General features: G+C 37.4%; 1 protein-coding gene and 1 pseudogene across 3 annotated transcripts in view; both read left to right on the forward strand.

Annotated features, from left to right (window-relative positions):
• The window catches only part of LOC105869407 (sodium channel protein type 2 subunit alpha), a 129,880-nt gene that overhangs the window by 34,117 nt on the left and 80,899 nt on the right, over positions 1 to 14,864 (forward strand). For 2 of the 3 annotated variants that reach the window (XM_076005613.1, XM_076005611.1), the window contains exons 2-3: positions 12,174 to 12,491; positions 13,451 to 13,568. In XM_076005613.1, the coding sequence (XP_075861728.1) occupies positions 12,225 to 12,491; positions 13,451 to 13,568 (385 nt within the window). In that variant the 5' untranslated portion in view covers positions 12,174 to 12,224. Of the gene's footprint in view, positions 1 to 10,412; positions 10,521 to 12,173; positions 12,492 to 13,450; positions 13,569 to 14,864 lie in introns of those variants that run through there. The other variant, XM_076005612.1, reaches the window with a different exon arrangement.
• Positions 1,103 to 6,209, forward strand: LOC105869405 (microtubule-associated protein RP/EB family member 1 pseudogene; annotated as a pseudogene).

A 14,864-nucleotide genomic window follows, 5' to 3' on the forward strand; every position in this document is an offset into this window, starting at 1 on the left:
GGCACAATAAGAGATTAATAATAATAACTAACAATAAAATAGAACAATTACAACAATATGTCAGCTTCACTACTCTTGCTCTTTGGGGCCATTATGAAATGAAATAATGGTTACTTGAACACAAGCACTGCAATACCATGACAGTTGATGTGATAACTGAGGTGGTTACTAGGTGACTAATGCACGTAATGCAGGTAATGTGGATACGCCGGACCAACGGATGATTCATGTCCTGGGCAGGAGAGGGAGTGGAATGGCACTAGATTTCATCAAGCTACTCAGAATGGCACACAATTTAAAATTTATGAAGTGCTTATTTCTGGAATTTTCCATTTAATATTTTTGGACCCAGGTTGACTACAGGTAACTAAAACAGAAGCAAGCTAAACTGCAGATATGAAAGGACTACTTATAAGTGAAACATAAAAGATCAGAAACGCAGATTAATTTGAGATATTAACTATCCAGGAGGGAAATAGAGCATACTTGGTGAAAATGACAAGAAACTTACTGGATGAATATAGAGTTGAAGCCATTAATTCATCAGTGATTTACTAGATGATTTATCTCAGACAAGGTACTATGCTGGGCACTGTGAAAATCACAAAGATGGGATAAGATAAGGAAGAGGAGATAATGAGGGAGATAAGGTTTCACATAAAGAACTTTCATAAAAACTAGAAATGACAAACACCACTAAGATGTCTCTGAAAAAAGAACAAACCAGCATGTATGAAGTATCCCACTATATGCCAGTCACAGTGCTTAGCATTTTCTTATAAATCTATCTCATAAAACTCAAAATGAACCTTCATTTCTTACTGTTCAGAAAACTGAGGATCCAAGAGTTTGACTCTTATTCAAGGTCACTAAGTTTCTAAACAACAGAACCAGGTTTCAATTAAAATAATTTGATTCAAAGCCCATGCTCTTTCCAGTGTACCCCATCACTTACTGTGTGTCCCAAGAGTTCAGAAGGGGAGGTAGTTTCTGGCTCAGGAGATGAGGAGAGGCTTCTTAGAGAAAATGGCATGTGAGTTTGAAATTTTGATGAGTTAATTTTGAATTGATTGGTTGGGACAGAGAATACATTTCACTTCAAATGGCAGAAACAGAGCAAAGATACCAAAGTGAGAAAGCAGAGAAATTGGGAGCAGCAAATAGTTTATCATTGTTTGAATGTCATCTCAGGGGTGTAAAGGATGGAAAGGAAAAGTAAGATCAGAGGATGCAAGAATTATACATTTGCGCTTTTAATTAGACTTAGATGTTAAAGTGTTTAGACAGATTATTATTATAACTAAAGTCATTTTTTTTCAAATATCATGCTAGTAATTGTATATAAAATGGGTAGATGAAGGGCAGACTGAAGAATGGAGACCATTTGTTTACAGTAGTCCAGTTAATTGATACAAAGTTCCTGAATCTGGATGTTGGCAATGGAAAGAGAAGGGAAGAGACAGCTATGAGTAATTTCAGAAGCACAGTTGATAGAACTTGATGAAGAGCAGTGCAAGGAAGGAGACATATGATGTTGATACTGTGAGCCTCAAAGGAAATGATGATTTTAAAAGAAATAAGGAAGAGAATTTGGCTTGGTGGGAGGTTCTACATCTATGCCTATTATGTACCCAAACTATTATAGATCCAGGACCATAGAAGGTACTCAATACAATCATTTATCTATTATATGTACTCAATCCCTACTCTGTGCCTGAACACTACAGATATACAAGTAAAAAGGAAAGAGAAAAACAAAATTTCTTGCTCTCATTAGTATAGGGAACATCAAGTATAATGAAATATACTTAGGATTTGAAATCAGACACATGTGATTTGAAACCCTGGCTCAGTGTGGCAATGGCAAGTTACCCAACATCCATAAACTCTGATCACCTCCATGTTTGGAAAGTGACAACAATACTACTTCTGTCACAAATATTGCAAGCACGAAATGAGATAATAAGTCAAGAACCCACTAGTGTGCCAGAATTTAGGTTGTGTTGATATGACATGAAGAAACAAACCTGTGGTCTCTTATGCTCTCATTGTCTCTTCCTCTTTCTCTCTCTCTGACACACACGGACAAGCAAATTTTGAATCTAGGACACTTTGGAATGTAGCTATTTTTTGAGCATTGTTTTTCATTTCAAAGACCTTCTCTTCCTGGCTTTGCCTACTTGTTCTGACGTGGGGAAGATGCCCAGACATTCAGACCTACTATCCCACTGAGGACTTCAGATGCCACTTTTTTCTCCCCCATGAAAGAGGATGAGGGCTGAGGGGAAAAAATTTAGGTAGAAGTCCTTGAAAAAACAGAAGAAATGAGGAAAAATGAGTTGTAAATATTCACGTATATAAAACAAATGGAAGTGTTTCACCCTCATGGAGAGAACCATATCCTAGGAAATTTTCTTTCTTACTTGATAGTTAAAATGCAGAAGTGGAATTCTGTAATCCCAGCAAAATCATTCCATCAAAAACAAACTAATATGTAATCAGATTGGAGGTGGCCTCTCAGATGATAAGCCATTTAAACAAGTTTGAATTAGTTCATGGAAATCTACTAACACACATTTAATAACCTGAAGATTTAGAAAGGTTCTGTGTCTACCTGCAATAAAATAAAAATGTTTCCATAAAGATATAGGTATGTCTTGTTTTATATAGTTAACTGATTTTTTCCTAGTAAAGTTAGATGTCAAATGAGTATTATACATTGAATTATATTTCCTAGAGATCATCATGATAAAATCGGTGTGCATTTCTCTTAAAGAAAAATAAAATGTGTTTTGGAAGATAACAACCACTTAAAGGAATACCTATACTTTTAAAAAGAATATTAGTTGAGCTGTTTGAATGAGATGAAGATGGATCCAGAGCTGGGTGTGGCCAGTGGACGAGGTTCTGCCAGGCGCTGAAGATGGCAGTGAATGTATACTCCTGGGTCATGAATCTCTGCAGTTAAATCTGACAGAGATCAAGCAGTTGTGCTCAGGGGCTGCCTATTGTCAGAAAATGCTATTCCTTGGCTCTACTGCCTTGAAGAAAGTGAAATTCAAGCTTAGCTAGATCAAGACTACATCCAGAACTTCAAAATGCCATACAAGCAGGTTTTCAGAGGATGGGTGTTGACAAAATAATTTCTGTAGATAAATTAGTAAAAGGAAAGTTTCAGGACAATTTTGAATTCATCCAGTGGTTCAAGAAGTGTTTTGATGCAAATTATGATGGAAACCACTATGGCCCTGTAGTTGCCAGGTAAGGTCAAGAAACTACGGTGGTTCCTTCCCTTGTTGCTCCAGCTCTGAATAAATGGCAGAAACCTCTCATCTGAGCAGTGCAGCTCTCCAGAGGCCCATTTTGACGCAGAGAACTACAGCAGCTCCTAAGGCTGCCCTGGGGTGGCGTGAAAAAGAATCAGGTGTGGGCAATGGGAATGACGCAACAGTGAATTGAGGTCAAAATATGGAAACTTAACCATCAAAGATTTGGAGAAAGAACGAGATTTTTATGTTGAAAAGTGAAGGAACTTTGAATTGATTTGCCAGGAGAATGAGGGGGAAACAACTCTGTATTGCAGACACATTCTCTACACCGCAGGTGATGGCTTTGGGATACCTGATGAAGGGAGCCCACAGGAGGAACAAGAAGAGTATTAACAATCTGGACCAGCAAAGTAACATCTGAATTCTTCATGCCCAATCATGTGTTTAACTGTAAAATACTCCCTTTTTATTGTTCTTAGAGGTCAAAAAGTACCTCTTCTTAAAATGGACTTTGCAGAGGTTCACTCCTTTTCCAATAAGTTTGGGTTAGGAGCTTTTACCTCGTAGCAGAGCAGTGTTAACAACCAGTTGGCTCACCTGAGGAACAAAGAGGCTGCTATGGGACTCTCCGTGTGGATGCAGGACACATTGATGGCAGGAGAAGGCTTTATGTGACATACTTAAGTGGTGACCTCAGTACAGAAATGTAAAGACTGCTTGAATTTTAAGCTAATGTGAAATCTTAACAGAGAACATGATAATAAATAAATGACTCAAGAGTACTTAAAATATGCTTCTGTATTTCAAAATATAAAATGTAACACGACAGGAGGTTTTATGTATTTGACATTGTGTCTGGGAAGCAAGGGCCAGACCTCAGAACCTTCCGAACCTGCTGTCCCAGGCCTTGCAGGCCTGCTTGGATCCTCACTGGCCCAGACTTTGGCCTAAAATGAGAGTTTTTAAAGGTGGCCCTGTAAAGCCACGTGGTGTCATCGACCAATACATCCCTGCTAAACAGCAAGAGGCACTATTGCCCGGATGAATGGAGGGTGTGTTTCGGCCCAGAGATGCTTACTTTGAAGAGCTGAATTTTCATTGAACATTTTTCTGATGATTTTTCCAATTATCTTCAAAGTTTCTTTGTATTGTGTTTTTTGAGAAATGAGGCATGTCCAGTTTTTAAATCCAACAACTGCTTTTGGGGACTGGCCAACATAGCTGGGGTTTGAATTGGGGTTGTGTTCCATTTTACTGTCTTTCAGGTTTACATTTACCATGTTTTTCTTTTCTGGCTCCTTGCTCACTAGGGACTCCTCTTTGGCTCCTTAAAATTTGCTGCTTAGAGTTGGAAGCACAGCAGGCAGGTAACCATGCTGCAAGTTCTTCTTATTTATTTATTTTTAGACAATCTTGCTCTGTTACCTGGGCTAGAGTACAGTGGTGTCATCATAGCTCACTGCAACCTCAAACTCCTGGGCTCAAGTGATCCTCCTGCCTCAGACTCCCAAATACCCAGGACTACAGGCATGCACCACCACACCTAGCTGTTTTCATTTCTATTCTTTGTAGAGACAAGGTCTCCCTACTGCCCAGGCTGGTCTTGAACTCCAAATCTCAAGTGATCCTCCTACTTTGGCCTCCCAAAGTGCTACTGTGAGCCACTGTGACCAGCCCATGCTACAAGTTCTTTGTGGACCTCTGGCAAAGGGGGTGATCAGGGAGGGCCATCCTTACTTCGGGATCTGTAAGGCTGGGATGTTTTTGGTATTTGTTCTCCACAGCTCTCCAGTTATCTGAATACTTTGCTAGTGCACTAATCTCTTTGAAGATAAAATTCATTAGTGTCGTACGAAATGTTAATTTTCTTTTGAAGAAAATAAAGTGCCATGTATGAATTAATTATTATTTAAAAAATTTCACTCCTTAACTCTCCCTCATTTGCTTTGCCCACAGTCTATTTAGTCCCTTTGTTTGGCAAAATTCTGCAGTGTGTCAGCCACTACTGAGATCGCTCAACCCTTGATGTATTTGTACAGATTTGTTTCTGTTGGTAGCTTGTCCTAAAATGTGTGTAGAAAGCAAGTATTTTATGATAAAATTGTTTTGTAGTGCATGTTTTGTGTGGACTTCGGAAGAAAACCTAGATTCACTAAGAATGACAAAAATGTAAATAACTGGCCATCGTTCAGATGACAGTGATGCTGTTTCTCTTTTGTGGACTTTTAGACTTTTGTTGCCCTAAAATTCCATTTTATTGGGAACCCATTTTCCACCTGGTATTTCTGGACAGAGTGTTTTCCTACTTTAAACAGTTTCTAAATAAAATTATGTATTGGGAGAGAGAGAAAATAAAGAATATTGCTAGATGGACTAATATATGAAAGTAAAGTATGCAAAATAAGTTTGTGTCACATGGGAACTAAACCTAGCATTTAAAGAAAACAAATGACAGTTTTTCTGACCAGTACACAAGTTTTTCATATTCTGTTGTGCTCTATCCCTAATCTACAGCAGAAAAACATGTAAGTCATGTTGTTCAGAACTTTCTCACCTTTATTGAAATTGTTAGTTACAGAAATGAGCTAGTGGATTCAGGCTAAGATGGAAGAATATACAAAAACACAGCAAGTAACAATAAAAAAAGTGTTGGACCATACACTGTTGGAGAAAATACACTGAAGCCTAGAAAGCTAGAAAATCTAAAAATAAATCTTCAAATAATATTTAGCAAATCTTTGTTTAGTTTATGAATATGACATTACTCTAATGTACTAATTACACCAAAAATTATAATTGTGAAAGAAATTTAAAAAATCACTTTCAGGAAAAGACATTCCTTAGTCTTCCCAGCTTTAACTCTTGGATATAAAATTCTCTAAGTACTTATCCAAAATCATTGATTATATTAATAATATAAACTATTATAAGATTATGTCATCTAGGAGATTTAATAAGTCAATCATTTTTAGTATAAATTTATCTTTAGAGCACTTATTATAAGTGTGGATATTTGTAGAGAAAAATTAGAGGCAATTACAGAAATTCATCAGAATTTAGAAACTCAATTCTTAATATTTTTTTCTTTTTTGACTACTTCAAATAATATTGTTTGCCTTTCCCATTATTCATGGGTCCTCTAACTATGGTGTCTGGACTTCAAAGTTGTAACACAAAATCTTCTGTCTGAAAAGTAGTATGACTAAACAAAATTTAAAACCTCCAGAAAAGGTACGTCATATAGAATCCTCATAAAATATCAGTATGATGTTAACAAAGGTCAGAGCTAATGGAAGAAAAACTAATGTGTATGAGTTCTGAAAACATCCTGGGAAATTAGAAACAAGAAACAATAATTCTTTTTTCAAATCTACACTACACAAAAGTCTTTTTGAGACAGAAAAAAATATTCAAGTATTGCTCATTTGATGTCTTGGATGTTTTTGTAAGACATTTTGTGTTGACCCTTTTAAATATTCTGAGACACGTTGGCTCGAGTCAATGGGAAAGAAGTGGACCCTAAAACTAATATAATATCAAAGAAACTACACATATCTTGGTGTGTTTCTGATAGTGAATGATTCCAAAAAACGTCTTAAGCATTGCATAACTTTTAGAAACAGAGAATCTGCAGCCAGTGAGCATGAGTTAAAATTTTGATCCTATTCCTTCCAGTTGTAAGAGTATAAGCATGTTGCAAATTATTTAGCCTCTGCTCTGGTTGCCTTAGTTCCTTCATTTAAAAATTTTAAATTGATAAATAATAATTGTACATATTCGTGGAGTACATGGTGATGTTTCAATACATATAATGTATAGTGTGGCCGGGCGCGGTAGCTCACGCCTGTAATCCTAGCACTCTGGGAGGCCGAGGCAGGTGGATCGCTCAAGGTCAGGAGTTCGAAACCAGCCTGAGCAAGAGTGAGACTCCGTCTCTACTATAAATAGAAAGAAATTAATTGGCCAACTAATATATATAGAAAAAATTAGCCGGGCATGGTGGCACATGCCTGTAGTCGCAGCTACTTAGGAGACTGAGGCAGTAGGATTGCTTGAGCCCAGGAGTTTGAGGTTGCTGTGAGCTAGGCTGATGCCATGGCACTCACTTTAGCCTGGGCAACAAAGCGAGACTCTGTCTCAAAAAAAAACCAAAAAAGAAACAAAAGACATATAATGTATAGTGATCAGATCAGGGTAATTAGCATATTCTACCTGAAACATTTATCATATCTTTGTGTTGGAAATATTCAATAGCCTCCTTCTAGCTATTTAAAACTATTAATATATAATATATTATATTATCACTAACTATATTCATCCTACAGTGGTGTAGAACACTAGAACTTACTCCTCCTATTACCTATCCATAATTTTGTATCCTTTAATTAACAAATCTTTCCCTATCCCTCCTTTCTTCCTATCCTTCCCAGCCTCTAGCATCCTCTGTTCTTTTTAATTCTTCCTCATGTTTTAAATGGGGGTGACCACAATATCTATTACATCAGCTTGCTATAAGGATTAAATGGTTTTATGGCTCTTAAAATAATGCTTGACAAAGAGTAGATACTATGTGTTGCTATTATGATTAATCTCCCCCACAAAATATAATGTTTGGCAAATCACTTTGTAAATTTCTTTTTTTTTGAATTAAAATAATTTGTATAACAAGTTGGTCTACTGCTGAGCATATCTGTAATGTGAGACCTGAATATTTATTTGATAATTGAGGCTGATGCTCACCATAGAGATTTGTAAAATATTTGTGTGCTTATTTACAGTAGGGCTACTTCCTTTGGGGAATTCATCTTCTAACTAAATATCTTGCCTGGTTGGTATATGTGGAAATTGGTATACATGGAAGACATATTATACGTATATATCCTCATGCTGATAATGTTACTTTTCAAATATTGAGGCACTGCAAATATAACCCATATGTGACTAGAACACACACTTGTTTGTTTTTGTTATTCTCCATTAATCTCCCTCTTATTTACTTATAGTATCCCAACTCTGCTTTTGAGGAATGCTTCTGTAGCACAACTATGACCCTGACTTGACTGTTCATAGATTTCAAGTGAGGTTTCTTCTTTGTTCCAAGGGTGGGGCATGAGGCTTAGGCAAGGCCAATCAAAGCATGGCATTACCCAGAACACTGATGACTTCAGGATGGGCATGTGACCCACCTGGAGCCAGTAAGATGCACTGAGAGTTTTTCTGGCCCTTTGTTCCCATTGAATTTAGGTATGGAAGGTTGGGAGGCTAGAGTTGCTACAGCATCTCACTACAATAAGGGCAGAATTTTTTAGGAAAGCTATCGCCATGGAAGACAGAGCCAAAGGGTACAGCATAACTATGTGCTAGTGACATCAGTTAAGCTCCTGAATTATCACATGCTTAAAAACTAGCCCTAGACAGGTGGGGAACCTGCGGCCTTCTAATTTCAAGATTGCTCTTTTTTAACCACTAAAGGAGGCAAGAAAAGCTTCATCTTTCTCTCTGCACTCCTTTTAATAAAAGGATTTGTTCTGTAAAATTTGGATTCAGTCAGAAGGCCACACTTAAGGACCCAGAAGGCTACATGTGGCTTTAAAGCTGCAGGTTCCCCACCCTTGCATGAACTTCTTTCTTCACTTTTTTTTCCCTTTGATCAGTTTGAGTCATTTTTCTTTCTCTTATACCAAAAGTAGATACCTGCTAGAGTGATGAAAATATTGTTTCTGGCTATATCTTCCCCTTGCTCATGTCCAACAAATGCATTTTCTAATGAAAATGAGGAAGCTAGAAAACATACAAAATATATGGAATTAACAGTAGGAACTGTTTCTGATTATGATTGGTGCCAGTGCCTGATTTTTATTTGATCCTTATTTTAAGCTTTAGTTGCTTAAATGAACAGGTGTCTCTTTTTATGACTAATGATCACAGATTTTTGACGTCAGACTTTGGATCCTGCCTGGATGATTTTAGGAAACGTTTCCTAATCTCAGTATACCCCCATTCTTCACTTTCCAAATAACAAAAGCATTTATCTGATAGGGTTGTGAGGAGGATGAAATAATATCGTGTATGCAGACATCTTGGCTTAGTGACGGGCACTTAGTAAGTCCTCAAATCTTAAATCTGATAGTAGCTGAAAGATTACTGTTTAGGATCTCGCTGGCTTCTCAGTTCCCTTTTCTCACTGCTTTTCAGTGACGTAAATAAGAGGTAAAATAAGATTGGTATCTCATTGAGTTAATTTTTTTTTCTTGAAAAGTTAACTTGTGTGGCATAGGTCATCTCTTTATTGAATTAGCAAAGAGCTTTACTGGATTTCAGATACTCTGGACCTGAGGCTCATATCAAGTCCTACTGTATGTAAGACTTTCATTAATTGTTGTTTTATAGTTCTTATTTTTAACCCTCCACTATTTACAGTCATGTGTTGCTTAACAACTGGGATACGTTCTAAGAAATGTGTGCTTGGGCAATTTCATTGTTGTGGGGACCATCATAGATTATACCTACACAAACCTAGATGGCATAGCCTACAACACACTCAGGCTATATATGGTATAGCCTATTGCTCCCAGGCTACAAACCTGCACGGCATGTTATTGTACTGAATACTGTAGCCAATTGTAACACAATTGTAAGTATTTGTGTATCTAAACATACCTGAACATAGGAGAGCTACAGTAAAAATACAGTATTACAATTTTACAGGACCACCGTCACATATGTAGTCCTTCGTTGCCTGAAAATGTCGTGATGCATTACTGTACTTTCTTTTTACTTTTAATTTAAATTATGTATATTGAGTGAATGACTTTTTGGCTTAGCAAATAAACAGTGTGAAGAGAAGCATCACTGCTTAACAAAATTAATCCTCGAAATCAGTAAAGTTTTACCGTTACTTCTAAGAAAAGCCGGTCAAAGATCAGAGAGTTCCATTACTGAAAGCTCTGTGCCGCTTCAGACATTCGTCTGTCTGTGTGTACACTGCGAAGGTGTTTCTCTTCACAGTTTCTCCGCCCTCTAGTGGTAGTTACAATAATGCCACTTTGTAGTCCCTGTACAGGAAATGCCTGTTCTTACTTCAGTTACCAGAATCCTTTTACAGGAAGTTAGGTGTGGTCTTTGAAGAAGAATTAAAAAAAAAAAAAAAAAAAAATTATATATTTTTTAAAGCATGATGGAATTTTAGCTGCAGTCTTCTTGGTGCCAGCTTATCAATCCCAAACTGTGGGTGTAAAAGATTCTGCAGGGGTAATGTTTTAATATTCTTATTATGCTTATTCTCTGTGATGCTTCTCTACCTTTACAGTAGAATCCTTGGGGAAATCTGCAGGGGGACCACTTTCATTTTGAAGCTGCTGGCTGCATGTTTTAGCATGTCTCTTCTGTTAGAGCATCCAGGCATGGCAGTTTCCTCCCCCGGTGTGCAAGGACCATCTTCATGCCTACGCCTGTCGCTAGCCATGAGGGTCTCTGGGGATGGGTGAAAAAAATGGGCTATGTTTTGGAGGTACTGTGATACTGGGAGGACAGTCTGTTAGCTGGAGGCTGAAAGGTCCTGGTCTACTTCAAAAATTTTTCTTAATGAAACTGTACAGTAGATATGTTGTTTTAGATTTCCCTGTGTTTTATCTGGTATATGCTGCAGAAATCAACTGCATACTAACACATTTTACTCTTAGAAAATGCATTTCATATATTTAACTGGCAGCTCTCATTCCTGTAGTGTGGGAATTGAACGAATTGATTTAAAAAGAAGAAGAAGAAAAAATAGATCAAGTGATTTTGTACAGACAGCATCTAGGAGTCAAGATTTTGGTTGTATTGTTTCAAATAGCATAGAAACTCCTGCCACTGGTTCACATGTAACATTTGGAATGATTGATGTGCTCTATTGAGTTATCTACTTTAGTTTAGTAAAATATGTTTTGAATACCAGTAAAACTCCATTTATTTTATTGCAAAAACCCATATAATAGGAGTTTGCTTAAAATATACACTATCTTACACTTATTTTTTTCAAGTCCAAATTCTGAAATGGACACTCAGAATGCTACGCCAGATTTTTGGGAAGTGGGTACTATTTGAGAAAATGGGCCATCTCAACAGTATTTCCTAAGGTACTGCAAATTTGTTAATTTAAGAAGCAATTACACTAGCTAGCAGCAGGTTGCTAAGCCAGGGGGTCCAAGCTACAGACCTCTGACGTGGATGACTTCCTGCCCGGTTTGGCAGGAGCTGGGTCCCTTCCTGTGCAGCTTCCGAGCAGTTGCAAACACAAACAGGCATCTCCTGCTCCTTCCTCCTCCCTAGCTTTCAAGCAGTTTCTACCTATGTTTCCATAGCCTGGCATTTTGGGATTTCCAGAGCTCTTTACCAGGTGTATTGCTTTTGAATAAACTCTTTAAAGATGATAAAGTGAGCCAAAAGGTGCATGGAAAAAAATGGAGAGATACATGCGAGAGCCTCACACAGCCCAGGTTCTACAATTTGTGTGATGTTTCATTTCTTGTTTTGGATCTCTGATTTTTTTTTAGAAAGAATGCTGAAAAAGATGGCTGCCAAAATATTCACAGAAGTGAAATAGCAAGCACAAACCAGTATCCTCCATTTCCGAGCTCTGAATTGGATTATTTTCCCCCAACTAGCACAATCACTTAAAACATTTTGGGAATGGGAGATTAGATTACCTCATAGACACCTACTGACTGTGAAAGAGAGATCTCCATGCAAGCAAATGAATGCATGTCTGAGATTCCCAGAATGCCACGTACAGCTTCTTTTGTGAAATATGACAGCTCTCTTGGTTCACGTACTTTATCTCAGTGCTCAGTGTCTTATAATTGCCACAGTCACCTTTTAACCTAATGGCCATTGCTTTTTCTTCCCCCCTTCTTTCTGTAGCACTTTCTTATGCAAGGAGCTAAACAGTGATTAAAGGAGCAGGATGAAAAGATGGCACAGTCAGTGCTGGTACCGCCAGGACCTGACAGCTTCCGCTTCTTTACCAGGGAATCCCTTGCTGCTATTGAACAACGCATTGCAGAAGAGAAAGCTCAGAGACCCAAGCAGGAGCGCAAGGATGAGGACGATGAAAATGGCCCAAAGCCAAATAGTGACTTGGAAGCAGGAAAATCTCTTCCATTTATTTATGGAGACATTCCTCCAGAGATGGTGTCAGTGCCTCTGGAGGACCTGGACCCCTACTATATCAATAAGAAAGTGAGTTCTTAGCCAAGTTGCCTTTGCTTCCTCTATTTACTAATTGAATTGGTTCTGAGCTAGTCGCAAGGATGATGGTGAAGAATGTTGTGCCTCCTTCTTCTCGCTGTCTGAAGTATCACTAGAAGGCTGGGTGGGCCTGACTATGTAATGGACCAATAATCCTAGACGTCTTTTGGAAGCACACATTTGAACATGCATTTTGGAGACAGGGAGAGAACTGATGAGGCATCCTCCAATGGGGAAATGAGGAAGGGCAAAAGCCTGTTCACTTTCTTGAATACAAATTATATTTTTAAATGAGTGCAAATTGACCTGGATTTTCTTACAATGCTGAGAAGCAAAAAGTGTCAACTAAGAGTAGCATTTTAACTTTTTTTTTATATTTGCAGGAGTAGTATCTAAACTCCTCCTTATAGTCTCTAGCTCTCTATTAGGCACTTTGATCTTCAGCAGGTTTAATTATGCCTTCATACCATAGATTTTCTCCTTGCCATTGCTCTCCACAGAATAAATAATAACAGGTGACTTATAAGTGCCAAAAAAAGAGTTTGAGCAAAGAACACACATGGAAAATCTTGAAATTCTCTTGATAAAATTATCTAACTGAAGAAGTAATTGAAGCCTCATTTTTGTGCTTCCTGTGACTTATAAATGCAATTTAAACATACATATATTAAATCTTGGTAGAGATGCTAAGAATTCCTATGACACTGGCCACAAATTTTCTTTATATTCTCTTTTAAATCCCCATGTCACCTACCAAATTTAGGAAAGTTTATAGTGCTCAGAAGGAAAAAGCATCTAAGCATCTATCATCATATCAGATATTGATAATTTGTATATAGCTACATTATTTTATAGGACAATATTTCTAAATAATGTTCTCACTTTTCTCTTAAAAATGTCCTCAATGTATATTCTAAATTCTGTTTTATGTGTTGTGTTTTCTTTTTCAGACATTTATAGTATTGAATAAAGGGAAAGCAATCTCTCGATTCAGTGCCACCCCTGCCCTGTACATTTTAACTCCCTTCAACCCTATTAGAAAATTAGCTATTAAGATTTTGGTACATTCATATCCTTTTTCAAATAGTCAATATGATTTTCTTCTTTGACTAAATTATTGAGCTGTGCATTTTTCAAAATGTATGTGGTTGGAGATGTTATGTGCTCTTTCTTTTTCTTTCCTATTACTCAACAATTAGCATGTCACAAAATGGGATTGTAGGTAAGTGAACCACTTTTTCCCATTTCTTAAGTATTTCTCCTCTGCCTGACTCACTACTTCTTTCTTTCTTCTTTTATCCTCTGCTCCCTGCTGGATTGCCAGTTATATTCAAGGCTTTTTCATAAAGTTTGATGCTATTACCAGGCTCTATTTTTATGTCTTCATATTTTACAATGTTATATAATGGAGTAAACTCCATGAGCTAATTTTCTTTTCTGCTTCTACATTTGGCAAATAAATATACATAATCTGAATTACAATTTTATATCTTTTTGGTTTGAATTTTACCACTTTCTGCTTTTGAAAACTTTGAGTTAATAAATGTTTACAATTTCAAATATTTCTCCTAATTCTTTTCCCACCAGCATTCCTGTTGACTTCCTATTTTTTTTTCTTTAACTTTTTCTTCTTGTCCCTTGTTCCTATGTTTTATTTAAGTCACAGATCCTGTTACAATTATTTCTCTCCAAAGGCTTAATGTCTGTCTATCCACACACATGCTCATTTTATTCTTTATTCTCCTTACTGAAGTATCTGCTTTCCTGAGAGGAAATTGATGACATCTTGGTGGTAGATAGTAATTTGATTTACTCCATGAAGTTAAATAGAGTAGTTGAGAATGGGAGGTTTTATTCCAGGCCAGAAATAATGGTCTAGCTAACAGCCAGCTGGAATGCCAAGGAAGCAAAGGCTTGGAAGACTGAGGCTGAGCTGGGCAGGGGCGTTTATAGGCAGATCACAGAAGCCTGGGGATGAGGAGTGGTATGTATTGGGGACCAGAGGTAAGGCAAGGGAAACTGAGATTTAAACAAAGCCTCAGATAGGACAACATGTTCTTTTTTCTTTAGGAAGAGTTATTGCTTGGAATTCCATTGCATGGTCAGCCTAGAGCCTGGTTTTAAAGCTTGCAGTATAAAGCTTACCACCTCTAACAGGCCCAGAAAATATTTGAATTAGATAAGGTAGGGAATTCAGGAAATTGGATAAGGCTGATACAGGTTATTCATCTCAGTTCTAGGTGAAGGAGATGTAAAGTATGTCCCCAGGCGTGCCTGGCAGTATGCCAAATGATGTGTTTAGAAGCATGGCATTCTGTAAGTTTCCTCTTAACCTCTAGTGTATCTCTCTTGCAGGTTTGCATA

The sequence above is a fragment of the Microcebus murinus genome, chromosome 8 (assembly GCF_040939455.1).
Source record: "Microcebus murinus isolate Inina chromosome 8, M.murinus_Inina_mat1.0, whole genome shotgun sequence".
In the NCBI taxonomy this organism is placed as follows: Eukaryota; Metazoa; Chordata; class Mammalia; order Primates; family Cheirogaleidae; genus Microcebus; species Microcebus murinus.